The sequence below is a fragment of the Emiliania huxleyi genome (genome assembly GCF_000372725.1).
Source record: "Emiliania huxleyi CCMP1516 unplaced genomic scaffold EMIHUscaffold_45, whole genome shotgun sequence".
Lineage (NCBI taxonomy): Eukaryota > Haptophyta > Isochrysidales > Noelaerhabdaceae > Emiliania > Emiliania huxleyi.
Genome location: NW_005198611.1, coordinates 8946 through 36136, shown reverse-complemented (window position 1 = coordinate 36136; position 27191 = coordinate 8946). Strand labels below are relative to the sequence as shown.

General features: G+C 64.5%; 12 protein-coding genes across 12 annotated transcripts in view; 7 read left to right on the top strand and 5 right to left on the bottom strand.

Moving 5' to 3' along the window:
• Window positions 1-2119: 2119 nt before the first annotated feature.
• EMIHUDRAFT_413893 (hypothetical protein) lies at window positions 2120-2948 on the top strand (the record flags this gene model as incomplete). The annotated part of the gene is made up of 3 exons (XM_005768616.1): window positions 2120-2330; window positions 2408-2544; window positions 2613-2948. The coding sequence occupies 3 exons, from the start codon at window positions 2120-2122 to the stop codon at window positions 2748-2750; spliced, it is 486 nt and encodes a 161-aa protein (XP_005768673.1). The 3' UTR covers window positions 2751-2948.
• Window positions 2949-3248: 300 nt separating this feature from the next.
• Window positions 3249-4579, bottom strand: EMIHUDRAFT_416101 (hypothetical protein). The gene is made up of 4 exons (XM_005768615.1): window positions 4440-4579; window positions 3924-4282; window positions 3711-3734; window positions 3249-3637 (listed from the first exon to the last, which is right to left on the bottom strand). Exons 1-4 carry the CDS (start codon window positions 4537-4539, stop codon window positions 3566-3568), a joined length of 555 nt encoding a protein of 184 aa, XP_005768672.1. The 5' UTR covers window positions 4540-4579; the 3' UTR covers window positions 3249-3565.
• A 340-nt stretch (window positions 4580-4919) lies between these two features.
• On the top strand, window positions 4920-5636 carry EMIHUDRAFT_210548 (hypothetical protein; the record flags this gene model as incomplete). The annotated part of the gene is made up of 3 exons (XM_005768614.1): window positions 4920-4933; window positions 5082-5136; window positions 5550-5636. The coding sequence occupies 3 exons, from the start codon at window positions 4920-4922 to the stop codon at window positions 5634-5636; spliced, it is 156 nt and encodes a 51-aa protein (XP_005768671.1).
• An 84-nt stretch (window positions 5637-5720) lies between these two features.
• EMIHUDRAFT_210547 (hypothetical protein) lies at window positions 5721-6687 on the bottom strand (the record flags this gene model as incomplete). The annotated part of the gene is made up of 6 exons (XM_005768613.1): window positions 5721-5762; window positions 5868-5960; window positions 6058-6180; window positions 6278-6327; window positions 6407-6481; window positions 6567-6687. The coding sequence occupies 6 exons, from the start codon at window positions 6685-6687 to the stop codon at window positions 5721-5723; spliced, it is 504 nt and encodes a 167-aa protein (XP_005768670.1).
• A 298-nt stretch (window positions 6688-6985) lies between these two features.
• Window positions 6986-7865, bottom strand: EMIHUDRAFT_464297 (hypothetical protein; the record flags this gene model as incomplete). The annotated part of the gene is made up of 2 exons (XM_005768612.1): window positions 6986-7431; window positions 7506-7865. 2 exons carry the CDS (start codon window positions 7863-7865, stop codon window positions 7327-7329), a joined length of 465 nt encoding a protein of 154 aa, XP_005768669.1. The 3' UTR covers window positions 6986-7326.
• Window positions 7866-8055: 190 nt separating this feature from the next.
• On the top strand, window positions 8056-11349 carry EMIHUDRAFT_451505 (hypothetical protein; the record flags this gene model as incomplete). The annotated part of the gene is made up of 8 exons (XM_005768611.1): window positions 8056-8443; window positions 8478-8635; window positions 8929-9092; window positions 9246-9669; window positions 10060-10218; window positions 10279-10650; window positions 10871-10906; window positions 11008-11349. The coding sequence occupies 8 exons, from the start codon at window positions 8056-8058 to the stop codon at window positions 11347-11349; spliced, it is 2043 nt and encodes a 680-aa protein (XP_005768668.1).
• Window positions 11350-12723: 1374 nt separating this feature from the next.
• Window positions 12724-13219, top strand: EMIHUDRAFT_210544 (hypothetical protein; the record flags this gene model as incomplete). Its single annotated transcript, XM_005768610.1, has 2 exons — window positions 12724-13023; window positions 13091-13219. The coding sequence occupies 2 exons, from the start codon at window positions 12724-12726 to the stop codon at window positions 13217-13219; spliced, it is 429 nt and encodes a 142-aa protein (XP_005768667.1).
• A 358-nt stretch (window positions 13220-13577) lies between these two features.
• EMIHUDRAFT_416100 (hypothetical protein) lies at window positions 13578-15436 on the bottom strand. Its single transcript, XM_005768609.1, has 4 exons — window positions 15147-15436; window positions 14988-15073; window positions 14363-14905; window positions 13578-14264 (listed from the first exon to the last, which is right to left on the bottom strand). Exons 1-4 carry the CDS (start codon window positions 15428-15430, stop codon window positions 13906-13908), a joined length of 1272 nt encoding a protein of 423 aa, XP_005768666.1. The 5' UTR covers window positions 15431-15436; the 3' UTR covers window positions 13578-13905.
• Window positions 15437-17739: 2303 nt separating this feature from the next.
• On the top strand, window positions 17740-18231 carry EMIHUDRAFT_210542 (hypothetical protein; the record flags this gene model as incomplete). The annotated part of the gene is made up of 1 exon (XM_005768608.1): window positions 17740-18231. One exon carries the CDS (start codon window positions 17740-17742, stop codon window positions 18229-18231), a length of 492 nt encoding a protein of 163 aa, XP_005768665.1.
• Window positions 18232-19594: 1363 nt separating this feature from the next.
• On the bottom strand, window positions 19595-20461 carry EMIHUDRAFT_54511 (hypothetical protein; the record flags this gene model as incomplete). The annotated part of the gene is made up of 1 exon (XM_005768607.1): window positions 19595-20461. A coding segment is annotated over one exon (867 nt), but the record flags the coding sequence as incomplete, so codon positions are not given.
• A 3349-nt stretch (window positions 20462-23810) lies between these two features.
• On the top strand, window positions 23811-26874 carry EMIHUDRAFT_210538 (hypothetical protein; the record flags this gene model as incomplete). The annotated part of the gene is made up of 3 exons (XM_005768606.1): window positions 23811-25166; window positions 25461-26206; window positions 26661-26874. 3 exons carry the CDS (start codon window positions 23811-23813, stop codon window positions 26872-26874), a joined length of 2316 nt encoding a protein of 771 aa, XP_005768663.1.
• A 233-nt stretch (window positions 26875-27107) lies between these two features.
• The window catches only part of EMIHUDRAFT_210537 (hypothetical protein), a gene marked incomplete at both ends in the record, with an annotated part of 2251 nt that continues 2167 nt past the window's right edge, over window positions 27108-27191 (top strand). The window contains one exon of the mRNA XM_005768605.1: window positions 27108-27182. Within this exon, the coding sequence (XP_005768662.1) occupies window positions 27108-27182 (75 nt within the window). The remainder of the gene's footprint in view (window positions 27183-27191) is intronic.

Here is a 27191-nt window from a genome sequence, read left to right as displayed (position 1 = left end):
GAGAGCGACCGGGCCTCGTTCGCCCCTTATGATGTAGAGTTTGTTGTGAGATTTCACGTTGTAGAGCGCCTCTATCTACATCGCTTCGCATCGCCCCGCGGCGGATGCCGCGGCGGATGTAGAGCTCTACAGCTTTACAGCGCTCTCCAGCTCTACAGCTCTCAGCGCTCTACACGCTACATCCTCTACACCCTCCCTTGCTCATGCTCTATCTACAGGGGTCCCGAATGCGGAATCGACCCTTCCAGTGCTCAAGTGCTCAAGCTCTCCAGCTCTCCAGCTCTACACACACTCTAGCTAAAAATCTCTCACCCTCTTGCGGGGCCTAACGACCGGGGGGGGGAGAGAGAGATTTTTAGCAACGATCGTGTAAATTGGGAGAGAGAGAGAGTTAAATTGGCGGGCGGACGTGCAAATGCCGTACACGCAAGACCAAGAGTTAGGTAGGCCAACATAGGAAAAAAATCGCGGGTGAATTATTTTTATTGGTGACCCCGCCAGTGGCAGTGCGCGCCAGAGAGAGAGAGAGAGATTTTTGTTTTGTTTTGTCGCGCCAGTCCCAAGAAAGAAAGAAAGAAAACAGACGCCCCAAGGGAGTGCCTCAAAAAGATCCAAGGGAGAAAGAAAGAAAGAAAAAGATAACTAGCGCGCGGGCTCACACTCTACTATAGGCCCCCTCGACGCCCACTTCGAGTTCTACTCAGCTAAGGGCCGCACTTGACGCTGTAAGCAGCGCGCGGCGAAGCAGTTTGGCGCTTGTGGTGAATCAAATGGGAATCTAGCCCAAGCGCCAAGGTCGGAGAGTCGTGTCATAGGAGAGGAGAGAGTGTGGAGATGTTTTGTGCGGGATCAGGCCCGAGTCCCTAGTGTCGCCGGAGCAGGTAGCTGCCTTTTTCGTAACAGGAACAGTTTTTTAGAAAAAGACAACCCAAGGGAGGGAGAGAGAGAGTTTTTTATTAACCAACATTCTTTCTCTTGGGAGGGATGGGAGGACGGCACGCCGCTACCACACAGGGATTTTAAGGAGAGGGGTGTGATCAGGTGTGATGCGCTAGCCGTCACCCACCCTTGGGCGTCCGCCTCTTCCTATCTAAGATCCAAGGGAAAGAAAGAAAGAAAGAAAACAGACAAACCAAGGGAGGGATGGGAGAAAGAAAGAAAGAAAACGGACAACCCAAGGGAGGGATGGGAGCCTTAACCCTTTTACGTACACATTTCGAGCGAGTGAAAACCAACTCCTGAGCACGGCGCCGCAGGCGCCTGTTGATAGGTCCAGGTGATAGCCCTGGATGGGCAATGCATTCGCCTACCTGGGCCTCAGATCGCCCGACCGCGTCCCGGTGCTCTGTGGTCGGATTTGTGACGCCGCCGCACCGCGCCGCGGCCGGGGGCCCGCCGGAGGACGAGGATGGCCGTGACGGACCGGGACGAGCTCTGGGAGGTTCAGTGTCAGTGAGTATATTGTAGAGGCCACCCATGTGCACAATATCTTGACTGAGAGCTAAGCCAGGGGAGGCGATGCCGGGGCCGTACAGCAGCTTGATGGTGCTTCGCCGGCGTAGAAGCGGCCGCGGAGGGCTCCGGGTGCCTGAAAAAGACGGACGGAGTTACGTGGGCTGTGGGAGAGTTACTGTCGACTCAAACGACACTGTGCCGTGATCCTCTCATATATGGCTAAATAATTGACCGAGCCAAACAAAAGTTCCACCGCTACGACTGGAGATATATCGAGATTTGGTCACCATGACCACTATGAAGCAAAAGGGTCGGGGTCCGTGAATTCTTTTGAGAAGAGCGCCCCACCCAGCTCCAGGCCCACTTCGCCACTTCGCCCAATCCCTTCTCACCCCCCTCGCCGCCGCCTGCGCTGTCCGCCTGCGCCATCACCCCTCTTTCGTCAGCCGCCACCCTCGTCGACTCCCTCGCTGCCGCTGCCACCGCCATCTCGCCCCCCCCCCTCAACCCCCCTTCGCTGCCACCCTCGCCGCCGCCCTCGCCGCCTCCCCTGCCACCACTGCCGCTTTCACCCTCGCCGCCTTCCCTCCACAACTCCTGCCCGCTCGCCATCTTTTGCCATCCGCCGCGCAGGCAACGCGCGAGCGACTCGGAGCCTGCCGCGATGGAGGGCGAGGAGGTCGACTTTGGCGACGCTGAGGAGATGGCCAAGGAGCCGGAGGCTGGAGGCTCGTCGAAGGGTGCGGTGCGCGACGCGGCGGGCCGCAGGATGAAGGGGCGGGGAGCGGCGGGCAGCACGCAGACGATGCAGGACGAGGGCGGCGATTACGACAGCATCGACAGCAAGGGTGGGAGCACCAAGGGCCCGGCCAAATGTGCGCCGCGAGTGCGCGGGCGGCGCGGGCGCTGCGCCACAGCCCAAGGACCGAGCCCCCCCTCCCCGCCGCATCAGCAATCGAGGGCTGGATCATCTTTGTGACCAACTTGCACGAGGAGACGACCGAGGACGACCTGCATGACGCCTTCTGCGACATCGGCGACATCAAGAACCTGCACCTCAACCTCGACCGGCGCACCGGTTTCGTCAAGGTCCTTCCGCACCTCACCGCAGCTCTCCGCAGCTCCGCGCTCCCACCGCACCGCTCGCTGCCTCGCAGGGCTACGCCTTGGTGGAGTACGAGAAGCAAAAGGACGCGCAGGGCGCCATCGATGAGATGAACGGGTCCACCCTCATGGGCTCGACCATCAGCGTCGACTGGGCCTTCTCCGCGGGCCCGAGCCGGGCGGCGCGGTAGCACAGCGATGAGAGGCGGCGGCGCCCTGGACCGCCATGCCTCTCAGACCCAGACAGAACATTCATGCCGCACCGGGCTGCCGCCAGTTTGCGCCGCGCATGAGCCGAACCGGAAGAGACCTTTCCCAATACATACATGTGATATCTCGGCCCGCGCGGCGACGCAGAGCCAGAGGGACTATTTTTTGCGGGTTTTCTTCCAAAAACGAAAAAGACACTTACGACTTAGTGGATAGTGTGTCACGGCGCCACCCCGGCCCACCCTGACGACAGCCTGACCCCCTCGCTGCCGACAAAGATCGCACGGCCACGGGGGGGGATCTGTTCCTTTTTACCCATCTCAGTTCTCACAGTAGAGAGGGATACATTTATTTACGATCGTGCACCCCCGCACACGCGGTGCGCGGGGCCGGTGGGCGCGGCGTGGGAGGTTCTCTCTGACTCTCCGTCGCTCGGGATTTTGGTTTTGGCCCCAGGGGCCAGGGGACGGGAAAAGGGCGCACATAAAGTTCTTCTTATACAGGCGACAAAGCGGCAACAAGACAACGTAGAAGGACCGCGGAAGAAAGAGGAGCACCGGGGCCGAGACGCAAACAGAAACACCGCGTTCGTCGATGGCTCCCCCGCGACGAGAAGATTGCGCGCGGCGAACAACGCACGGCACGCTCCTCGTCCTGGCCCAAGGCCCCGCTCCAGAGCGGTGGTCTGCGCCAACCGTCGACTCACATACACCGGGCCACCTCTCTGTGGAGGAAGCGAGGAGGGGCGGCACAGCGCCCAGACAACCCGCCGCGTGGGAATAGGAGCGCCGCATGCTCACTCGAAGCAGGGGAAGGAGTAGAGCTTGTCCCCCACCCTCATCTGCCGCCCCTTGAAGGTTTGGCGCACCTAGGCGGCAGGAGGCCACCCCGTGAGAGGCGGAGCAGGCGGCGAGGCGGCAGACTGGCGCAGCTCGGCGCACGAGCTGCTCGAACTGCTGCTTGTTCTGCGGGGGCAGGGGGGCGGAGGCGGGGTGGGCTCGCGGCAAGGGAGGGGATCGCCTGCGGCCGGACGCGACCGCGGGCGGGGAGGGACGGGAGGCTGGGGGCGGGCGGGCGGGCGGGCGCTGCGGGCGGCAGGCGGGGCGGGCGGGCGGGCGGGCGCTGCAGTAGGGCGGGCGGGGCGGGCGGCGCTCCTTCGTCATGTGCAGCGCGGCCTCCTTGTTGAGAGGGTCGTCTGGGTTGGGCTCGAGGATGAGGAACTGCAGCCCCATGATCACCGATTGGATCGTGAGCACCGGCTTCCAGTCCTCGCGCAGGATGTTGAGGCAGACGGCGCCCTCCATGTCGATGTTCGGGTGGTAGATTGTCGTGAGGCACTGCACCTTTGGCGGGTCGTGCGGGTACGCGGACGGCACCGTCACCTTGAAGACGAACTTCCCGTTCCTGTAGATGCCGTCGGTGGCCTTGATCGTCAGCTCAAAGTTCATCAGGTCCTCCTTGCCGTTGGGAAACGCGAGCTTGCAGCCGTGATCGAGCGTCAGCTCGCTCATGTCTGTACGGAGGCGGAGCGAGCAGGGCTGGGGGTGCGGCGTGCGAACATCGAAAGGGCGGGCACGCCGAGCGGCCGCTCGCTCGGGGTGCCCGCGGCTTGAACCGCGTCCGGGACGCGGGCGGCTGGCGCGGACGGCGGCGGTGCGGGGGCGCAGCACCTTTCTGCATGCGGATCAGCCCGGGCGCGACCTTCGCCGTGGAGCTGCCAGCGGCGGCCTCCTTGGCCTTCTCCTCCTTCAGACTGAACAGCTTGATCATGAGCGGAGCAAGAAGAGCTGCAAGCCTTCGTCCCGCCGCGCTTGGCGCTGGCTGTGGAATAATAAAATGAACTCCGGCGCACGGGCCGCGGCACAAACGGGGCACAAACGGCTTTGGAGGTTCACAGTTATCGTGCAGTTTTGTTTGTGTCTATGCACACTTACTTACCTAACACAGAACCCCAGATCACGACTGTCGAGAACAGACGCCGTTGACAAACACGACTTCTTGAGATCGCATCTCTCAGAGAGATTCTTCCCGGGTGTCAAGTACATGTAGTCCACCTTCAGTAAGAGCCACATCGCACTGAGAAACCGCAACAACTTAAAGTGTAATTTGCTTGAAACGTCTGACCGTTGTTTGGGTGGGGCGCTACGAGTATGCGCGACCACGAGTGCGCCAGCTGTAGGAGGCTCCCGTTCAAAGGTCGGGCGCGCGCCGATGGGGGGGGGGGCGGGGGGGGGGTCTTGCTTGCTCCAACTCTGCACACCGAGCGCCATCGGTCCGGACCGGTGCGCCCAATGAGGGTAGGCCTGCACAAGGTCTGAGCCGCGGGCGCTCGGCGCCAAGTGCAGTGTCACGCTCGCGCTCGAGCGGGTCACAAAATGGGAAACCCTCGTTTTCTAATCACTCGGTCCCCCAACGCGCAACGGAAGAGGCCTCGCTCCTATTGGAACACTCCAACATCAGATTTGCCTCGTGCGTCCCTTTTTGAGGTGGAAATCTATTTTCTTTTGGGTCCTGACTACTGTGGGGTGTGGGCGCACCCTACCACACTGCGACCCCGAGAGAACAGAGATTAAAAAACATTCGGGCCACGCGGCGTGTGAATAACAAGGCTGTGAATCGGTTGACACCGTCGGTGTGCTCGTTTGACTTTGAGTTTTTTCCCTTTTTGAGGATTGAGCCATGAGAGCGCGTGCTTTTAGGATGTAGCATGTACCATTTAGCTTTATTTTTGCGTTTTTTCTAAAATCACATTCACGTATAATCGCGACCAGGCCTCACAGGCCCCCGCGTGCGCCGAGCTAATTGCAGGAGAGGGGTGGGCGAAAAGATCAGCGGCAGCTGCTTACCCTCTGGGGGCACTGCGCTAGCTGCGCGTCATGATCCACCCCTTCCCCGCACGGCTGCATCTCGGCGCACGCAGGCCGGCCAGTCCGCTGTGCTCCGGGCGGCGCCTAGAGCTGCTTGAGGATGTTGGAGCGCTGCACGACCCACTTCTTGAGGTCCGGCCTGCGGAAGAGGGGGAGGGGGAAGGGGAGGGCTGGGAAAGACGAGAGGGGTTGGGGGGCGTGCGGGCGGCGGCACTTCATCGATCCGGACACCATCTTGTTGAGTCGCTCGAGCTGCGCAGCCACCTCGGACTTGTCCTTGGCCTTCCACTTGGACATGAAGTCCTTCTCCTTGTCGGAGCAGCCCTGGGAAGAGGCAGCGGGAAGGGCATGGCGCGGGCGAGCGGCGTGACGCAGGGCTGCCCCCCCCCCCCCCTCCACACGGCCAGAGGGCGGGCCACACGCGCGCCTCGTCGTTGTCGATGAGGCACTTGACCTCGAGCTCGTCCTCAACAAACTTCTTGAGGGAGTCGAAGTCGCGGCCGCCGCTGTAGTCGGTGCCCTTGGGCGCCTCGGCCGTGAAGTACTTTATCGTCGGATACCTGGGCGGCGGGCCGCGGCGGTGGCGGCGGTGCGGGGCTGGGCGGCGGCGGAAAGCACGCGGTGGCGGCGCACCCCCGGACCTCGTACGTCTCGCACAGGTCCTTGGCGGAGGCGGTGCAGTCCGCGTCGCCTGGTTGCGCCGGGCGCGTCATGAAAACAATGAGGAGAGCGCGGTGGCAGAGTTTGGCGATGTGTCGTGTGTGTCACACCGATGACAACCGAGCTTGAGGAGGAGTACTCGTCGCCGAGCTGGTCCCAAGCCGGTTTCATCGACTTACAATGCCCTCACCAAGGCGCGAGGAACCTGTCGCACAGCGGTGGGGTGAGTCCTGGGCGAACGGTGGCGGAGACGGGGCGGCGCGCGAGCACACTTGACAAAGGCGTTCTTTCCGGATTTGGTGACCAGGTCGTCGAAGTTGGAACCCGTGAGCTCGACGGCCCCAGCAGACGCGCCGGAGATTAGCCCGAGAAGCGCGGTGGCGCGCAACATATGGGGTGCGATGACGTGTGCGGCCAGTGCGGTCAGTGCGAGAAAAAATTCTTGGGTCGCCGACTGCACTCCAAGAATTTGGTGAGAAACTGCGGAGAGAGAGGAAGTGGTAGACGCCCGAGGGTGGGCGACGGCTAGCACTCACTCTTCTCCCCTAAAATCCCTGTGTGGTGGCGGCGTACCGGCGTACCGTCCTCCCATCCCTCCCTTAAAGTCTCTGTTTTCTTTCTTTTTCTTACTGCACTCCAAGTGCTCCAGAGCTCCTTGTCTTACTCGTTTGGGTACATTCTTTTTTCCGTTTTTCTTTTTTAAAAGAAAACCGTGGGATAGGAAGAGGCAGACGCCCAAGGATGGGCGACCTACAAGCTCACGCCTCACGAGACACGGGTGCGCCCTGCCGGGGGGCGAGGGAACCCGAGTGCCGAGATGCTGCTTGCTCTGGGGCGAGGCCTCGCATCGACGAGACAGCGAGCGCACAGTTCCCACAGCAGGCTGGAGATACCTCGCCAAGACAATGGGACATGCGAACGACGTACCCAAACAGCATGCATCGGCTTTCTACAGGCCTGAGACCAGCAACGTGCACAGCCGAGTGAGGAACTACGAGATTGCAACCGTGGTAAAGAACCCGCTCGCAGCTCAGTCGATCAGGTCCTTCGCCTTGAGGTCATCGAGGATCATCAGGCTGGTCACCGAGAGGTCGGCGCGTGGGCAGTCCGAGGCGATCCAGCGCAGCTCCTCCACCTGTTGGTAAGTCGAGGCGTGCGAGGGCGCTGGGCTGTGAGCACCAGCCGTGCGAGGGCGCTGTGAGCGGCGACCTCATCGTTCGCAGCCAGCGTTCCATCATACTCGGCCGTGAAGCATGTCATCCTCACCATCGTGCCTTCCGGCTTGCCGTGGGCCTGCGCCTGAAATACGCCGTACGGCTCGATGGTGCCGTCGATCAGCTCGACGCTCAGCTCCTCACGGCACTCTCGCCTCAGCGCTGCCTCGTCGCTCTCGCCGGCCTCGCGCTTGCCTCCCGGCGTAAAGAACGCGGTTTTGCCTCGCGAGCGCGCGACGAGCTGCTTGCGATCGCGCACTAGCACGAGGGCTAACTTGTCGATGAAGAGAGCGGTCGCCTCGGCTGAAGACGTCGACGCGTCGACGCACGCCACGACTGGTTGCCGTTGTGGCATCCTCGGCAGCCAAGGTCTGAGGGTCGGAGGATGGCCCGGCAATTTGTGTTTTTCTTGAGAGAGAAGCGCCCGGGGGCCCCCGAGGGCCCAAGCGTCAAGAGGGGAAACGTCACAGGAGGAGAAAAAGAAACAGCGGAGACGAGAAGTCACCGAGGCGCTGCGGCGGCGGCAGCCCTCCGAGTTACAGGCGATGCACCTCTCGGCCCTTCAGCGCACCCACGAGGTCTACCGGCTCGCGAGGGAGAAGGTGGACGCGCAGGAGCGCGACGAGGCTGCGAGCCGCTCGCGCGAGGCCTCGCCGCCGTCTGCTCCGCGCGACACGACGACCGCCCGGGCTGCGGCGGAGCGGGAGCTGAGTGAGAGTTTGCGCAAGGTGAGGGCGGCGCAGGCGGCGCAGGCGCTGGCAAACCGGCGGGCGGCCGAGGAGCGGCAGCAGCTCCAGACGGCGCTCCGCGAAGCGCGCGAGGTGGCTGCGCAGAACGCGGCGCACTCTCGCGAGGAGCTGCAGCAGGAGCGGCAGCGGCGAGCCGCGCTGCAGCAGGAGGCGGAGCGCGAGGCGGCCACGACGGAGGCGCCTCGTCGTCCACGCCCAGCCTCCGCGCGCCTCGGCAGGCCGCCTGCTGACGGTGCTGTTGCACCGCCCGCCGCAGGTGCAGCTGGCGACGGCGCAGCAGCGGCTCGCAACACGGGAGGCGGCCGCCAAGAAGGAGGCGACCGGGCTCGAGGCGATGCTGATCGACGCGCAGAGCCGTCTCGAGGCGCGCGGCCGCGTCCTGGGACACGCACGCACACGCCAGTGCACGCGTGTGCGTTGCACGGCGAGGGGGGCCGCACACGCCCCAGCCCCACTCCTCCGCCGCCTCCTCCGCCTCCTCCCGCCACCCCCAGGCGCTCGAGCAGGAGCTGCACAGCCAGAAGGGCGCGCTCGCCGAGTCCCGCCGGGCGCTCGCCGCGACGGAGGGGGCGCTGATCGCCGAGCAGGACTCCGCCCCTCGCCCTCGCGCCTGCCCGCGGTCCCGGAGAGCCGCGCCTGCTCACGGCCTCCGCCTGTGCGCACGAGCAGGCAACCTCGGCACAGCTGCGCGAGGCGCTCGCCGCCGAGGAGAGGCCCGTGCCGCCCGTCGAGGAGCCGCCGCTCGCCGTCTCGCTCGAGCCGCCCGCAGAGCCTTCTGAGCCTCCGCCCGCAGAGCCGCCCACACCCGCCACGCCTGCGCTCGAGACGACGCCGTCCGCTGCGCTCGAGGCGGAGGCGCTCACCGCGGCGATGGCGGCGGCGGCGGCGATGCGCGAGGCGGAGCCGCCGGCGGCCGAGGCGCCGCTCTCGGCGGCGGCGGCCGCCCGGCGGGCCGCCGCCCCTCCCACGAGCTCGATGACGTCTAGCTTCTCGCTCTTCGACGCCGCCCTCGCGAGGCGCGGCGCGGACGGCGAGAGCCTGCTCGTCTTCGGCGGAGGCGGCGGCGCGTCCAAGACGGGCGTGCCGAACGCGCTCGTTGTGACGCGGCTCGACGCGAGCTGGCAGATGCAGCTCGTCGGCGAGCACCGGACCGGCCTCGCGCCCGTGCAGTCGCTCGCGCTCTCGCCGACCGCGGACAGGCTCGCCTGCCTCCAGGGCGCCGACGTCCTCCTCTACAGCGGCGTGGATGCGCCCGCCCCTCCGGCCGAGCCGCCCACGTGGGAGTCGGTGGCGACGGTGGACAAGAAGCGGCCGCCTCCGCCGCCGCTGTACGCGAGCCCGGCGATGGTGCTGCGCGGGCCGGACCCGGACCCGGAGGCGGACGGGATCCGCAAGCCGCGCCTGCCGGAGGTGTACTCGCTCGCGCTCTCCCCCGACGGCACTCGCATCGCGGTCGGCATCGACGACGGCTCGCTGGTGATGATGGAGGCGGCCGCGCAGGGCGAGTGGCGGCAGAGGCGGACGGGCAGGAGCCGCGCGCGACGGGGGTGGCGGCAACCTCGTCAGCCGCGGCGGCGCCGTGAGTAGGTGGAAGGAGAAGCGGCACGCGCGCGACCTCAAGTCGCTCGCCTTCTCGCCCGACGGAGCCGTCGTCGCCTCGGCCGCCGACGACGCGCTCTGCCTGCTCTGGCCGGCAGAGGGGGGCGAGCCGTCCGAGGCCGCCGCGCGCTCGCGTCTGGCCGCACGGCCGCGCCCCGCGTCGCCCCGACGGCCCCGCGGGTGTGCGAGTAGGTGGCTCAGCCCGCGTTTCGGTGGCACAACTTCGTGACGCCGGCGCCCAAGCGGCGCGGCAAGCCGCTCCCCAAGACGGCGGCGTGGCGGTGCGTGCTGATGGCGGAGGGCAGTTCGAGCGGCGCGTCGCTGTTTGGCGCTCTCAACCACGCCGCGGGCGTCGGGCACGTGCTGCGCGCGGCGGTGCCGCGCGGCGGCAGCGGCGCCCGGGTGGAGCGGTGGGCAAAGGTGACGCCCAACCGGCTGACCGCGTTGGCGCTGTCGGCCGACGGCGCCCTGCTCGCAGCGGGCACCAACGAGGGCGAGCTGCATGTGCTGCAGGCCTCTTCCCTCGCGCGGCTGGTGCGGCTGCAGGAGCACCCGATGTACGTCGCCGTGCTGGTGCTGACCGAGCGCGACGCGGCGGGCGGGTACGCCGCCATCTCTTGCTCGACAAACGAGGTCAAGGTGACGCGGCTGCCAAAGGAGAGGCTCGTGCCTCCGACGCTCTCCGCCGACCGGCTGCTGCTGCTGCTCGCGCTCCTCGCCGCCCTGGTCGCCGCCGCCTTCGCTCACTTCGCCGGAGGCGGAGGAGAGGCGCCCGGCGAGCCGCCAGCCGTGGTGGAGGCGCCGCCCGCCGCCCCGTGAGCGCAGTCGGGCCGGGCTGCGCCTCTCGGCCGAGCGGCTTCGTCCTCTGACGTGCCTCCGACGACGGTCTCCGCGCACGCCTCCCGCGCTCGCCAAGAGCGGTTGCGTGTGATAATATTGTGTGCCTGGGAGCCGCGCGCCCCCCCGCGCACGCCCGTGGTCATGAGTCGGCAACACGCACTTATTATCGTAGGGACAGCGCATGCGTGTGAGAGCGCCCGAAGTCGAAGTGACAAGTGAGAAGTGTATCTGCTGTCTGGGAACCGACGTAGACGTGTGTCCGTCGTCCGTGAGGCCGTTGCCCCCCCCCCCCTCCCCCCCACGCCCCAGCGCGTCCTCCCGTGGACGATATTGCCGCGCTCTTACACGGTAACTCATCCTGGTTCTTGCCACTCTTGCGCCCGTAAAAAACGAAGAAATTCGATGTGTGACGAGTATCGATATCGGATGACGATCGAGGATCGTCCGGAGAGCGGAGTCCGGTGGGAAAAATTCAAAAAATGCCTTCGCGCCGTGGGGCTGGGCTTCTGCCTAAGCCTTGTCGTTGTCGCGCCCGTCTCGGGCTTCGCCTTCGGGGCCAAGACGCAAGACCTGACAACCAAGAGCAAGACTTCGGCTTCGCCTTCGGCTTCGCCCTTCGGCCTTCGGGGCTTAGTGCCCACTTCTAAGTAAAAGTATTAGAATTAGTGGGGGGCAAACGGACATGTGTGTTCAGTGTCCAGCGAGCAGCGTCGCCCTCTCTCCGATTGTCGCGGCGTGTTTCTGATTGAAGAGAGGTGGAGACGGCGGCCCGCCTATATGGACGGGACAGCCCGAGGCTGCACGAGGAGAGCGGGGTGCTCTCCGCGAATGGGGGGGTGCTGTGTGCGGGGTGCGGGGAGGAGGCGCCCGGGCTCGGGGCGCGGGACGGGGAGGGGGGGGGTGGTGAAGGGGGGGGCGGGGGCGAGGAGGGGGAGGGGGGCGGTGGGGAGCGGGGGAGGAAGAGGGGGAGGGATCCGACTGAGGAGGAGGCGGTGGGGGTGGAGGGGGGGGGAGAGGGGGGCGTGTTTGGGGAGAATGGGGGACCGGGAGGGGCGGGCGGAGGGGGGCGGCACACCGAGCGGAGCGCGCCTGGGGGGGGGGGGGGGTAAAAAGTCTCCCGGGGGGTAGGGCGGCAGTCATCCCCTTTGAGGGGCCCCCCCCCCCCCCCGGCACCGGCACCCAACCTAAACCGCCCCCCCCCCCCCCCTCCCTATCATCTTCCCCCCGACCTAGCACCACCCATACTTCTCCCGCTATCCCCTGCAGGTCCGGGGGAGGAACAAAATGAAAATTGATGGGCTTGCCCATCCCGGAGTGGTTCGACTCCAGACAAATCCGAGACGGTGACGGGAGGCGTCGTGCGGTGGTCTCAGGCCCAGTGAGGTAGTGCATCTGACTATCCCGGATCCTGCTGAACAAGCTCCTCTTGTAGCTCGATCGGTCACACCGCCATCGCCGTCGGGGAGAGGGGGGACGACACTGCTTCTGCAGCGTGCACCTCGATCCTGTACCGTGTTTGTTATGTGCGCCGGCGGCCGCTGCACCCGCAACACGTGAGTGTTAGAGTTGTTTGGTATTGACGCGCGTCCCAAAAGTCGCCAAAAGTGGCGGCGACTCGCAATCACCCGCCCGCCGTCCCGGCGGTCCCGCAGCTCGCGCACATCTCCCTCTTAACCCACCTGTAACATCACATAAAGGTATTGCTCAAAATCTCTCACGGCACGCGTCGTCACTCAGCCGCCACCCTAGTTATGACCCCCCCAATGAACACACCAGTGAGGGTGGGCGAGACGATCGAGGGGTCCCGTACCATGCGGAATCGACCCTATCAAGTGCTCAAGTGCTCAAGAGAGAGAGAGAGAGAGAGAGATCTCTGATTGATGCAAAAATTTCGCCCCTACATTTCCCGCTCCGGGGATGGACGGCATCGACGCCGAGATTCCCGAAGGTCGGCAGAAAGTCGCGTGAGTTTGTGGAGAATTTTGCGAACGTGAGCGCCGAAGAGGAGTTTACCAAGTTTTTCCCATGCACGAGGCGTTCCTGCAGGGGAATAGAAGATGGAAGTTTGTCCCCTCGCGGCAGAATCTCATGGAGCTCGGATCGGAGGCGCTCGCGACGCTCCGGAACTCGCTAATGCGCAACCTATGGCTGTGCCCGCTCACCAACATGCTTCCCGTCGACCCAGTGCGGGCCGAGGACGGCAACGTCTACGAGCGGAGAGCCATCCACGGTTGGATCTACGAGGCCCAATTCTTGGCGCCCCCCCGCCTGTGCTCCCCTGTGACTGGCAAGCCGATGGGGAGCAGGCTGACCTCGTGCTTCGAGGTGCGCGCCGACCTATCATCCAGCACGTCGCATTGCTTCTCAGCACAAACCGCCCCTCCGCTCACAGGTGCGCAATTCCATCGACCTCCTCGTGCGTCGCGGATGGCTGAGGGGTCCTGTTGCTGAGCGCTGGGTCGAGAGGCAGGTGGAGGATGCGCAGGTCGCAGAGGCGGCGCGCATCATCCAGGCGCGCTAGCCCGCCCGCCCCCGCACTAGTCTCCCCTCTAAACCGCTTCCCATCCGCAGGCTGTGAGTGGTGCCACTGCAGTCGGCCGGCTCCAGCCTTGGTGCAGTGCGGGGAGCGCCGACATCGCGACGATGTAGCCGGCGGCATAGCAATAGTAGATCATGGTGAAGGAAGGACCGCGCATAGCACGCTCCTCTAGCCGTAGCGGCGGCGCACAGGGCTCGACACGCGCCGTGTCTCGCGGCGGCCGCGCCGCCCCCGACCAGCGAGACCTCTCCACGGACCACGCTCCAGCGCCCGCGGCTGTATGGCTGTACGCGCTGCGTAGCGCTCACGCGGCGATTCTTGTACCGCCGGACTGGAGGGGTGAGTCAGTCCGATGTCTATCGTCAAGCTGCTAGAAGGATATGGCGCCCTGGGCGCCCACAGACCGCGCCCGTACACGACGAGCGTGTGCTCATGTGCCGCCGCCGACACCCCACGTCATGGAGAACATGCCAGCACTCCCGTCAAACTCCCACCCGCCGGCCCAGCAGCAGAGAGAGAGCGCGCGCAGCCCGACAGGGACCGCACACCTTCGCTGCACACGTACACTGCGGCGCGCGGAGAGGCCTGCTGCCGTGTCCCGATACGGAGGTGTGAGCTGCGGTCGCCGAGGTAGGGGTGGCGACGCCCGCCGTGTGCCATCCCGCACATCAGTTGCGCTTCTTCTTCTTCTTCTTCTTGGTCGTCTTCCTCGGCGCCTCCGACACAGCAGCGTCCACGACGGGAGTCGCCTCGACCGCCGTCGCCTCGGTCACAGACTCTGCGACCGTCGCCTCGACCACAGCAGCCGCCCCGGGCGGCTTGATCTTGATCTTGGCTCCGCCCTCCCCCTCGCTCTCGATCACCTCGCCAAAGCGCCGGCCGCCAAAGCCCTTGGTCGCGGTCGGCTCCATCGTCGCCGCCGCGCCGCCGCTGCCGCCCGCCACCTTGATCTCCACCTTTGGCGCCATCGCGCGGATGGCGAGAGTCGAGGCGGTGGTGACGATGTTGTTGGTGAGCCAGTAGAGGCCTGCGCGGCGCGGGCGGTCGGGGTCCGCGGCGTTGGGGCGGCTGGGGCAGCGTAGGTCGGCGGGCGTGTGCGTGCGCGCGCGAGGGCGAGGCGCGCACCGAGCCCCGACGGGACGTTGAGCGAGAACCAGCCGATCATCAGGGGCAAAAACTTGAGGATGGCCTGCGACTGCGCCTGGGCCGGGTCGTCCGACTTGGGCGTGAGCAGCTCCATCGACGCGTACTGCGAGAGCACGAGCAGCACAGGCAGCACGAGGTAGGCGGCCGTGTCTGCCCACCCAAACTTCGGGGCGCCGTTGACCCACTCCGTGAGCCAGCCGATGCCCTGCTGGTAGTCGGCGACAGGTCCCTCAAGCGAGGGCAGCCAGAGGAAGGGCTGCTCCAGCTTGTCCTCCTTGGCGAGGAGCAGCAGGGAGCGGTACAACCCGATGAAGAGCGGGATCTGCGCGAAGGCGGGCAGGCAGCCGGCGAGCGGGTTCACCTCATTGTCCTGGTAGAGCTTCTGCAGCTCGACGTTGAGGCGGGCGGGGTCGCGGTCGCGGTACTTCTCCTGCAGCGCCTTGGCCGCCGGCCCGATGGCCTGCATCTTCTGCGTCGACTCGATCTGCTGCTTGGTCAGCGGAAACAGCAGCAGCTTGATGCCTGCGGCCGCGTGGCGGGAGACGAGCGCGGGGACTGAGCGGGCTGCACGCCGGCGGGAAACGTGCGCGCGGGGAGCGCGCACCGAGCGTGAAGATGATGATGGCGGGGCCGTAGCCGGCGACGCTAGCCAGCTGCTCGATCGCATACTCAAAGGGCCGGATGACGATCCTGCGCGCGCAGACAGAGGCGGTGGGAAACCGCCGGAAGGGAGTTGGACGTATCGCGTCGGGTGGCAGCTCACAGGTCGAACCAGCCCTCCTGCGCGGCCTCGGCGGCTGCGGCGCCAGCCGAGGCGGCAGCGTCGTCAGGCAGCAGGATGGCAGCATCCGCCAGCAGCGAGGCGAAGCCGTCTGCGAGCATCGACGCGCCGCCCGTGCGTCCCAGCTGCGCCGGCGCGGCGTGGCTCAAGCCGCTGGCCAGAGCGCCGCGCGTCAGCTGCGGCCTCGCGGTGGCGGAGAAACCCGCCGCGAACGGCAGCGCGAGGCTGAGCAGTAGCGCGGAGCTGGATGACCTCACAGACGACATGAAGAACGACTGAATGTTCACAGACCTTGAAGAAAACTCTGCCGCACGGTGCCCGTGTCGTGCGAGGAGAGAGAGAGAATTTTGTAAAATGTGAATCTTTTTCGCCCGTCCAGTCCACACAGCGGGTGAACGACTTGAATTCTTTTTTCACACAACACGGGACTGGCGAGGGAGTTTTGTCAGTGTATGTGGCTCTTACGAACATACCCGTAGGTGAACTGCTGACAGGGTTTGCGTTTGTTGTAAAATTCTTTTTTCATTGTGTCTCTTCTCGGAAAAGCTCTCGCATTGAGTCCCGAAGACCGAAAGCAGGTGCGGATCCCCTTCGTTCGCCCCTGCTCGGGCCAGACGAGGGCGTCGGACATACTCGACAGCACCGTGAAACTCGGATTGCTTTTCTTGGTTGCTTCTTTCTTTCTTTTTGAGCTTAGCCTTTCGATGTTATGAAACAACGCAAGGCGGACATGGCATATCGCTCTCGGGCCCACAGACATCCCGCACACTCGCCGCACACCCGCCGCCCCCGCGCGCGCCCCACCCCGGCCGGGAGAGAGGGGAGTGACAGTTTGGGACGGCAACAGAACGAGTATGTTGAGTCCTGGCTCAACAACGCAGATTTCTTTCTTGGTTGGTGCGGCAGCGTCTGTCTATCTTCTGACTGTCCTGAGGGAGGGTATATGTAGCGTGTAGAGCGCTGTAGAGCTGTAGAGATGTAGAGCGCTCTGGAGCGCTGTAGAGCTGTAGAGCTCTACATCCGGCGTGGGACGAACCGCGATCTAGGTGTACGAGCGCGTCGGAGGGGCTGATCGTTATTTGTCGGGGAGCTGCAGCACACCGACGTCTCGCCAAGCGCCTTGGGAATGAGGAAGCGCCCCCTACAACGCAACATTAAGGGCGTGCCCGCCGCGCCGGCCGCACATCGCGCCGCGTGAGGCCGCGTGCTCGCGCGCTCCGCTTGGTGGCCAAGGTACGAGCGGAAAAAGCGCCACCGCCATGGAAGCGCCATCGACAGATAGTTCGTAGCGGCGGGGCAGGGCTGGCACAAACAACACACACACACACACACACACACACACACACACACACACACACACACACACACACACACACACACACACACACACACACACACACACACACACACACACACACACACACACACGCACGCACGCACGCACGCACGCACACGCACACACGCGCGCGCGCGCACACACACACAGAGAGAGAGAGAGAGAGAGAGAGAGAGAGAGAGGGGGGGGGGGGGGGAAAGGGAGGGAGGGAGGGAGGGAGGGAGGGAGGGAAAGGGAGGGAGGGAGGGAGGGAGGGAGGGAGGGAGGGAGGGAGGGAGGGAAGGAGGGAGGGAGGGAGGGAAAAAAATTTTTTTTTTTGGTGTTTCGCGAGAGCTCACAAACAGGCAGCTTGGTTTTACCATTGTGCTAGTGTCACGCACGTCCGCCCCTTGTCGTAAAAGAAAGAAAGAAAACAGACAACCCAAGGGAGGGATGGGAGGACGGCACGCGCCGCCACCACACAGGGATTTTAAGGAGAGGAGTGTGGTGGTGCTAGCCGTCGCCCACCCTTGGGCGTCTGCCCCTACCTATCTCTCTTCGCAGTCCCTCGCCGATTCTCGCTGCAACCTTCATGCCACCTCGCGGTCGTCCCACTCTCGTCGTTCTCTCTCTTGTCGCTTCTTCCTCTGTCGCGTCGCTCTCCTCTGCCTCGTCCTGCGACGCCGCCGCCGCCTGCCGATCCCTTGCTCTCGCTTCTTCTCTCGCCTTTCGTCGCAGCTCTGCCCTCCTCGCGGCATATTTTGGCCCCTCGAGTTTATCGAGCTCTCCTCGCGCAAGGACGACTCTTCTGACGCCCACTCCGATCATTTGCCGCCAGGTCATATCGTTGCTCAGGTCCACTCTCTCTTCTTGAGCACTTGAGCACTGGATAGGGTCGATTCCGCGTGGTACGGGACCCCTCGATCGTCTCGCCCTCCCTCACTGGTGTGTTCATGGGGGGGGTCATAACAAACACGGTACAGGATCGAGGTGCACACTGCAGAAGCAGTGTCGTCCCCCCTCAGTCCATCATCTCGCCAGGAGACGTCGGTCGGCGGTGGTGGCGGTGTGAGCACTTGGAGCACTTGGAGTGCAGTCAGCAACCGCACATCCAGGGCCGGGGAGCTAAGAAGCGCACCCAGCGGGCCGGATGATTGGCATCGGGTTGCGGGCAAGAAAGCCCTAGCCCTGGGGGTGCGCGTTCGCAGTGAACGCTCGCAGAAATTCTTCAATTTTTGAAAGGCCATCCTCCTCTCAGGCATGGCGACGACGACGACGACGAGTGAGCTGCAAGATGTCACCAACTCTTTGGGGTCGGTCAACGTCTCCGTGGAGAAGAGCGCCTCGGCCACCTTGACCTCGCCGCGTGAGCGACGCCCCAGCGTAGCGTCCACGACTCCGTGCTCGGTCACATCGCTCGCCTCGCTCGCCTCCAGCAACTTCAGCTTTGCGTCCGAGAGCGAGGAGTCTCCCGACGTGATCAAGCTCGCCGCGCGCGCCGCTGTCGAGCGAGGAGAGGCCAAGACGCTGGCGCTCGCCGAGGAGATGTTGATGCTAGAGCTCGCCTGCGCAAAGAGCGCCGCGGACATGGCGAGGAGGACTACCGCCACGAGCCGCGCGAGCGAGGAGGAGCAGGCCGAAGGCGAGGAGACGCCACGGCGCGCGGAGGAGACGCTGACCACTGAAGACCCGAACGGCTCGCGGGATGCCTCAGACGTCGAGGGGACGCCAACCTCGGCCAAAGCTGCCTAGTGGAGCATGGCTCCTCGAGACGTACGGAAGCGCGTCTAGTGCGCATTGATGATGGCCGTTCTCAGCAGCCTGCCGCGGGGGTGTAGGTGCCGCACGCGCGCGCACGCGCGGGGTCGTACATGGCGAGCACGCGATGTGTTGAGTGGAGAGAGAGGTGGTCGTATTGCTACAGCGCGCGGTGGCCGGTGCGCGCCCCACCATGTGCACGGGCGCGCGCTGGAGAGAAGGCGTAGTAATCGCGCTGCAGTGTGCCCACTGGCCCCGCAAGGCCCGGCTCAGACGGTCTCCCCTCTCCGCCTGTCGGTTTGCTGTTCATCACAGTGACAGTGTAAAAAAAAGCTATACAAAAAAGATAAAAAACAATCCTTTCACCCCCCGTACCGCCGCCAGCCTCGCAGCTCGCTGGCCCGGCCTCTCTCGCCCTAGCTCTCGCCTCTCGGAGGCAGCTACGTGTACGTCTAGCTCCCCCCGCGCGTGCGCGGGGCGTAACGCGCGAAACTTGGGCCGCAACCGCTTATAGTATAAACCGTTATAGCGCAGCGGCGCCCCCGCCTATTATAGCTATAACCGGTCTAAGTCGTGTGCAACGAAAATCCCGGGTCGGAACGGCGCCGCGGACGGAGTGTCGAACTCGGAGTAGTGGAGAAATCAGAATATAGGATTCCTATATATGTACAGAAAAAACGGCAGCCGGAGCACAGTTGACACATGGCAGAGATGCGACACACGCAGCAAACTAAATGTCGTTCTGTCCTGTCTTGGCCTTTTGGGCCCTGGTGCCTCATGTCGCGTGTCGGTGGTCAACTCAGGGCACGTGCACACCGACCAACTCCATCAGCGAGCTCGTCGCTCACATCTGCGCGGGCGCTCCCCGCAAGGTTGGTGTTGCCCTCGCGCATCCCCGCGGCTACGTTCACCTCACCAAGCCACCCGGTGCCTTTCGCGCGTGCACTTTGCTTGCTCTGCTCGCGGAAGTCTTGCCCTTGCCCTCTGCCGGCATGCCCCTGGCCTTGCCCTCCGCCTTTACGCCGGTGGCGGCCTCACCGGAGGCCTTTGCGCCAAACTTGGCGCTGTGTGCGCTTCTGTAGTAGGTGTGATTGTGCATGCGACCACTCTGGTGCATCCGCCCCGCACCCGGCAAGCCGCCGCGCCGCCCACTCGGCACGACCGACGGCAGATCGAGGGGAGAGGGCGACGGCGGAGCGACCGCAGGCGCGGAAGCGAGTAGCACGTAGCCGCCCATTCCCATCATGACGATGGCCATGCAGACGATGAGGGGCTTCTTGGCGCCCCACGGTGCTGGGCTCAGCAAGCTGTTCCTCCCGAGGCCGGGGCTCTTAGGCTCCTGGTCCTCCCGGAGAGGCGCCTGCTGGTACAGCGCTCCGCCCGCCAGGCATGCGGCGAGCGACGCAATGCCGGCCGCGGAGGCGTGGTTGTCCCACATCAGCGTGTTGACGAGGACCGTAAACATCTTGTTCAGCACGCCAATCACGGTGTAGCTCGTGGCCGAGATTAGCGACTGGCACTTGAAGCCTGCGTACGAGATGCCAAGCCCCACAACGCACGAGGCGGCCAGCCACCCGACGCCGATCGGCGTCCACTCAATAGCCTGCAGCTTCGTCATCTCGCCACCGAGCAGGCCAAAGACAAGGGTGGGCACCATGGAGAGCGAGTTGTTGTACAGCACCGCCGTCCAGCTCGAGACGCCGAGGCCCGACATGAGGTACTTGCCGTAGGTGAGGTTGAAGACGAGGAAGGCCAGCCACACCGCCACCCAGGCGTACGCGCGCAGGCCGCTCATCGCGAATGACTTGTCGTTGAGGACGTATGAGAGGGCGCCCGCCACGATGATGCCCATCGCGAGGCACGAGCGGCACGAGGGCAGGTCCCGCCCGTGGAAGATGTAGTCGAAGAAGGCGACGGCCAGCGGCGCGATGGTGCGGAACACAATGACCGTCTCCACGTTGGCCGTCATCAGCACCTTCATGTTTGTCCACGTGCCGGCTGAGAAGCCGACGACATAGATGGAAAAGTGCAGCAGCTTGGTGCAATCAAAGGCGTCCACCTGGAGGAGGCCACACAAGTGCGCCACCTTGACAACGACGGCCGTCACGAGAAACTGCATGAATGTGACAAACGCGGGGGCGCCAATGTGCCCAACCGCGAGTTTGTTGATGATGAGCATCGACGAGGAGCAGACACAGTACAGAACCACCGCGAGCACGGTGGTTGACGGCATTGGAAGCGGTCCACACTGCCTGGGGGAGGGGTCAAGCTCAGCGAGGGAATCGGTGTGTTTTTACCGCAACAAAGTGCGAAAGGAGTTTACAACGAAATTCTAGAAAGAATTTTACATAGGTCTCTCGCACGGTGTGCCGCCGCGGCGTTCGCGCTCCTCGTCGCCTGACGCGCCGCCTGCGAAGCGGGCCTCTTCTGCCGGCTCCTCCGTCTCCGGCTACGTACGACTCGCTCGGAGTACGGACGGAGACGCCGGACGAGATCACGTATGTATGAGGCGCTCTTCCGGGCTTGTGCCGCGCATACGGCCTACGCGAACGATTTCTTGCTGCGGCGCAAGAGGAGGGAACCTTTGCCGAGTGGCTCGACGAGCTGCCGATCGAGGTGGCTGCAGAGACCGCCCGGCTGCTCAAGCACCACGCGCGCTCCGGCGCGTGGATCGAGATCACTCCCGGCAGCCCCACAGCCAGGCCCCGCGCGCTGGCCGCGACCGCGACCGCGGCCCTCACTCGAGCCCGAACTGCCTATCAGACGTGCCGGAGCCGTCCGACTGTAGCGACTAGCACACCTCTGTCCCAGAAACCCGAGGAGTCACACAGTCCACGCCTGTGTGATAATGCACGCCCTGTGAGCGGGGCGGGGTGCGCACTGTGCCTCTGTGTTTGTGCGTCGCCCATCTCTCCTGGAGATGACTGCTCTATTTATTTATTTATTCTCTCGCACGACACCGGGTACGGGACTGGCGCGCACTGGCACTAACACAGAGACCAGGTACACCGTCTAGAAAGAAATACGTACGGGACGCGGCTTCCGGGATATGCTATTTGTGGTGCCAGTCCATGGCATTCTGCTGCGCTGTCAGAGTGGGTTGATTGAGTGTTAGTTACTGTAGTGCCAGTCAGTCAGGCGGCTTGAGTTTTGTTTGTGTAGATAGACGGCTAATAGGATTGAGAGCAGCCTCGCTCTCAATCCTAGAAATCGACGGATTGTGAGCAGCACTCGAGTCCTCGCAATCGTAGCATCTCTGTGCGATCGCACCTACCTACGCTCGCAATCCTACATCTTCTAGGACTAAGCAAGAGCAGCTCCGTGGTCCGTCCGCTGGATTGAGAGCGAGGCTGCATGGCTGCTCTCAATCCACTCCCTTTGCTGCCACTCATGAAATCGTTGGGTCGCTTTTTTCACGAAGTCCCCGTGTGGCGTGTGGACCGACCCTCCGATTTCATGAGAAGAGAACAAAAGTGGTCCACCTTCGTTCGGGTACATATACATGACAACCAAAATCTCCAACCTGTCTGTGGACCAGGCGGCTGAGCGGCCGAGGCCTGAGGCGATGAGGCTGAGACCACGCGACCAAGCGGCATGCCGAGGTCCGAGGCAATGCGCGCGCCACGTCCTTTCTCTTGCACCAAAGGCCAATTGGCGGGAGAGAGGAAGCCGGTCGTGTCGGCTGCATCGAGCGGCGTGAGCGATCGAGCCGTCTCGTGTCGCCGAGCGGGCCCGGTCGCGCCACTGGCACTGCACGCAGCGGCGGCGACGGACGCGATAGCAGCACTGGGCAGCACAACAGCACAGAAGCGACTGAGGGTGCTACCGGCTCCCGCGACCGCTCAAACGTGCGCTAAAAGCGCGAACGTCCGTTTGGGGCGGAGAGGGCAAACCCCGGAAAGTGCGGCAAAAATAAGCGCCTGCACGTGTAGGCGCGCATCTTAGCCAAGGCTCGCGCCTACACGCGTAGCTGCTTGTGTCAGATACGCGCCCACACGTGCAGGTGCGAGCCCTAGCTAACATGAGCGCCTTCACGTGCAGATGCGCATTTGGCGAGCTCGAATATAAGCGTCTACTCGTGCTGGCGCTCGTTTTAGCTAAGATACGCGCCTACACGTGTGGCCGCGCGTATAACTATATTGTCTCCTCGACCCCCCCCCCCCCCTCCCGGGCAAGTCATGCACTGAGCAACTGTCAACCCAAAAAGGACTGCACACGTGTAGGCCGCCCAGACCCCTACCTGACCTCCCACCTCAGCCTTCCACTCGAATACAACCTCTGCGGCCCTCTCCAGCTCTCCTGAGACCTAAGGTGTTAAAAAATGTATCGATCACACACCAAGTGCGTATATCACCTCAAGCCAATGTATGCGGCCACACGTGTAGGCGCGTTTCTTAGCTAAAACGAGCGCCTGCACGAGTAGACGCTTATATTCGAGCTCGCCAAATGCGCATCTGCACGTGGAGGCGCTCATGTTAGCTAGGGCTCGCACCTGCACGTGTGGGCGCGTATCTGACACAAGCACCTACACGTGCTGGCGCGAGCCTTGGCTAAGATGCGCGCCTACACGTGCAGGCGCTTATTTTTGCCGCACTTTCCGGGGTTTGCCGGCGGAGAGGAGTCGAGAGGTTTTTTCGTAGCGCCCGCCGGAGGCAGCGCGGGAAGCTGCGATGCGCGAGCCCAACGATACCAGCATGTTGCATGTCAAGAAGTGCGCGAACGTGCCCACGCGAGAGGGCTACAAGGTGCACGGTATCAACAACAACGAGGCCCGGCATCCCTGTCCTGCACACGGCGAGTCCTCCGTGTGGTTTGAGTGTACGTCTTGCGCGGACAAGCAAAAAGCCTATCGGTGCATTGGCTGCGTGATCAACACGGTTGACGCGTTTGAGGCGACCATCAAGGAGAAGACTAAGGGCGGCAACCCGCTCGCCGTGTTTGGACTGGCGGGCCTTTGCTGAACAAGGTTTTCCTCTCGCACCCCGTCTCTTTTCCTTTCCTTTTTTCTCTGCAGCACCCTCTCTTTTCCTCTCTATTTTCCCGGGGAAACCATCAAATTTTCCGGGCTCTGAGCCGAGTCTGAGGCTGGTTTGGGCCCAAAATCAGCCAAATCGGCAAAATACCGGGTATTTTGCGGGTATACCTGGAAAACCCCGGGTATACCTGGAAAATATCCTGCGACCGCCTGGGTATCGTGCCGATTTCCTCAATTTTGCGTCAGATTTTGCCCCAGACCAGCTCTCAGACTCAGGGAAACTCGCGAGTTTCCAGAATGGAGCACCAAACACCCTCTGTTTTCCCTGGAAATTTCCGGAAACGCAAAGTGCTGGGGACCCTCTGTTTTCCTTTTTGTTTGCCGGAAAAGCTTGTGCAGGCCAAGGCGGGCCCGGACGACGACCGTGCGCCAGGCCTTCGCGAGTTTGTGTCGCTTGCTCGCGCAAAGCTCCGCGAGCTGAGCAAACTAACCCACTCTTTTCTGATTCGGAAGAAAAAGCGAAAAAAGTAAAAATCTACGCGCTCAACTCGACGGTCACAGCGCGCTTGTCGCGCATGAGCTCCCGAGCGTGGTGGCTATGGTGCTCGGCGGTGGCGGCGAGCCTTGCTCCTTGTGCAAGCAGACGGTCTACCCGGCGGAGCTCATGACGACGGGACTCGGCCGCTTCCACTTCTCGTGCTTCAGGTGCACCAAATGCGCCCGCCAGCTCCAGCAGAGCACGTATTGCCAAGATGCCAAGACTGGACGTCTGTACTGCAAGCCACACTACTCGCAGCTCGCAGTCGCCGCCGGAATCCAGGCGGTGGCGGATGGCGGTGTGGACGCTTCTGCTGGAGTGCTCGTGCACCGAAAGACCAAGACGGCCGAGGAGATGGAGGTCGAGCTGGCGCTCGACGAGGGTGCCTTGGTTTGGGTTGAGCTTGGGATGGTGCCCGACGCGGTTTCGCTGCTCGGCGCAGACCTCGCCGATCCCTTCGTCGCATGCACGGTCGTCGGCCGGTCGGGCGAGGTCTTCACCGTGTCGTCTGGAGGCGGCGAGGCGGAAGTGCCGCGCCCCTGCGTGTGGCTGCGCGACCGCTCCTCGAGCGCAAACAATCTGCGCCTGCAGCACCTGAACGAGGCGAACCTCTTGGGGAATGTCCAGCGGAGGTTCGAGGCGCGGCACATCTACACGCAGACTGGAGCGCTCGAGCTCCTCGCTCTCAACCCTTACGCGCCGCTCTGCTCCTATGACGAGGATCAGATGGAGCGCTACCGCCGCGCGAGAGGAGCGCCGGTCGAGAGTGCGCCGGACGAGGCGCAGCAGTCCGAGGAGCCGCACATCTTTGGGGTCGCCGAGGAGATCTGGCGCGCGGTCAGCGAGGCCGAGGCCGAGGGAGCGTCGGCCGGCACGGAGAGCCGCAGCGTCGTTGTGAGCGGCGAGTCCGGCTCGGGCAAGACGGAGAGCAACCGGCAGCTCCTCTCGTACTTTCGTTGGCGCTCGACGGGGGGCGGCGACGGCGCGGCCGCCATCTCCCGCGTGCTCGCCCTGTCGGACGTCCTGCTCGAGAGCTTTGGCAACGCCTCGACGGTGAACAACCACAATTCGTCCCGGTTCGGCAAGTACCTCGCCGTCGATGTCGCGAGCAACGCGCTCGCCGGAGGCTCCTTCTCGACGTACCTTCTCGAGACCACGCGCCTCGTTAGGCGAGCCACCGGCGAGCGCAACTTTCACGGGCTCTACATGCTCTGCGCCGGCGCTGCCAAGCACAAGCGAGCCGCGCTGCGGCTGCGGGCGGCAAAGGAGCACTTCTACACTCTGGTGAGCAGCAGCGACAAGCAGCGCGAGGCGGCGGCGCCTCCGGACGCTCCGACGCGAATCGAGCGCCGTTTCGACGCGCTCGAGGACGCGCTCTCGCAACTCCGAGGCGTGAGGGCCGTCTCTGTCTGGCGAGTGGTGGCGGCCATCTTGCACTTGGGCGACATTCGCTTTCGAGGCGGCGGCGACGACCAGTCGACGGGAGCAGGCGACCAGTCGGCGATAGCGGACGACGCCGACGACGACGAGCCGGCGGCGGTCAGCGCGGCGGACGCACCGGCGCTGGCAGCGGCAGCGGAGCTGCTCGGCCTCAGCGACGACACGCTGCGGGAGAGGCTGACGTGTCGCTTCATGTCTGCGGGCCGAGAGGAGCTGACGGTGCCGCTGCAGCGCACGGGGGCACTCCGCGCGCGTGACGCTCTCGCGAAGGCACTCTACGCGGGGCTCTTCTCACGGCTCGTCGCAGAGCTCAACGCGCTCCTCCGACCCGACGGGCCTGCGAATGGTGGGCAGTACATCGGGCTCCTCGACATCTTTGGGTTTGAGAGCTTGGAGACCAACTCGCTCGAGCAGCTGCTCATCAACTATGCGAACGAGGCGCTGCACCACCTCTTCCTCCGCCACGTCTTCCGCGGCTTCTCCGACGAGGCCCTCGCCTCTGTCCTCGGCGACGCCTCGCGCATTGACAACCGTTGTTGCGTCGCGCTGATCGACGCGCCTCCAAAGGGGCTGCTGCACATCCTCGACCATCAGTGCAGGGCGCCGCAGGGCTCGGAGACGGCCTTCTGCCTCTCCGCCACTCAAAAGCACGAGGAGGACCCCTTCTTCACAGTGCCAAAGCTCTCGAGGGACTGCTCGCACGACGCCTCGAGCGCCTTTATTGTCCGCCACTTTGCGGCGGATGTGCTGTACACGAGCGGCGGCTTCCTCGAGTCGAACAACGACACGCTGGTCGGCGGGTCGCACTGGCTCCGCGCGTCGACCGAGCCGCTCGTCACGGAGCTCTTCGAGGAGGACAAGGCGGTGGCAGGCACTTTCTCCTCGGTGGGCGGCCGCTTTGCCGCCAACCTCAAGGAGCTGATGGCGCGCCTCCGCTCGACGCAGACCCACTTTGTCCGCTGCATGAAGAGCAACGGTGGCGCGCTGCCCCACACCTTTGACGCGCCCTACGTCAGGTCGCGCCTGCGCGCTGCCGGCTCCCTCACGGCGCTCCGCTTCGAGAGGCGACTGCAGCGCGGCGATGTTGTGGCCGAGGCTCCCTCGTCGTCGCCACAGCAACCACCGCTGCCGCCCTCGCCGCAACGCAAAATCGCCACGGAAACCCGCAAGCCGCCGACGTCTGCTTCGCCGCCAGCGCCAGCACGGCAAGCACCGCCGGCACCGTCACCGACTTCGCCAGCACAGCCGAAGTCTCCATCGCCGCCGCCGCCGCCGCCGCCGCCGCCGCCACAGCCGCCGCCGCCGCCACAGCCGCCACAGCCGCCACAGCCGCCATCGCTACAGCCGCAGCCCTCACAGCCGCCGCCGCCGCCGCCGTCTGCTGCTGCTGAGCCGTCGGCTGCAGCCGCGAAGCAGCCTTCTTCCCTTATGGACGCGTCTGCCTCTCCTCACCGCTCGCAGTTGCCGCAGGCACGCGCTCCGCGACCGGCTGCCGAAGCTAGCCACGCCGCGCGGAATAGGCCTGACGAGAGCAGGCTGCGCGCCCCTCGCGCCGCGCGGCCTACTGCAGAAGCGGCCTGCTGCGGCGCTCGCGAGTCGGCGCCGGCGCCGTCCCCGGCAAGGGATACGCGCGGAGGCGTCGCTTGCTCGAGTCGCCAGCGAGACGAGCCGCGGATCGAGCTGAGCGCGCAGAGCGCTGGCGAGGCCAGCCTCGCGCGGCACCTGCTGAAGCTGGCCGCCCTCGGCGGCTCGGAGCACGCGGGCGTGGCGACGGGGCTCCTGCGCTCCCTGCTCGGCGCGGCCGACGTGGTCGGCGCGCCGTGCGTGAGGCGCGCGGCGGCTCGCGCGCTTGGCCGCCTCGGCGACGTGGTCGGCTTGCGCGACGCGGCGATGGCGTGCCGCGACGTGGAGGTGCGCATGGAGGCGATCGAGCAGCTCGGTGGCATGTGGGAGGAGGCCGAGGCGGTCGCCGGCGCGGCCGAGGCGGCGCCGGTGAGGCTA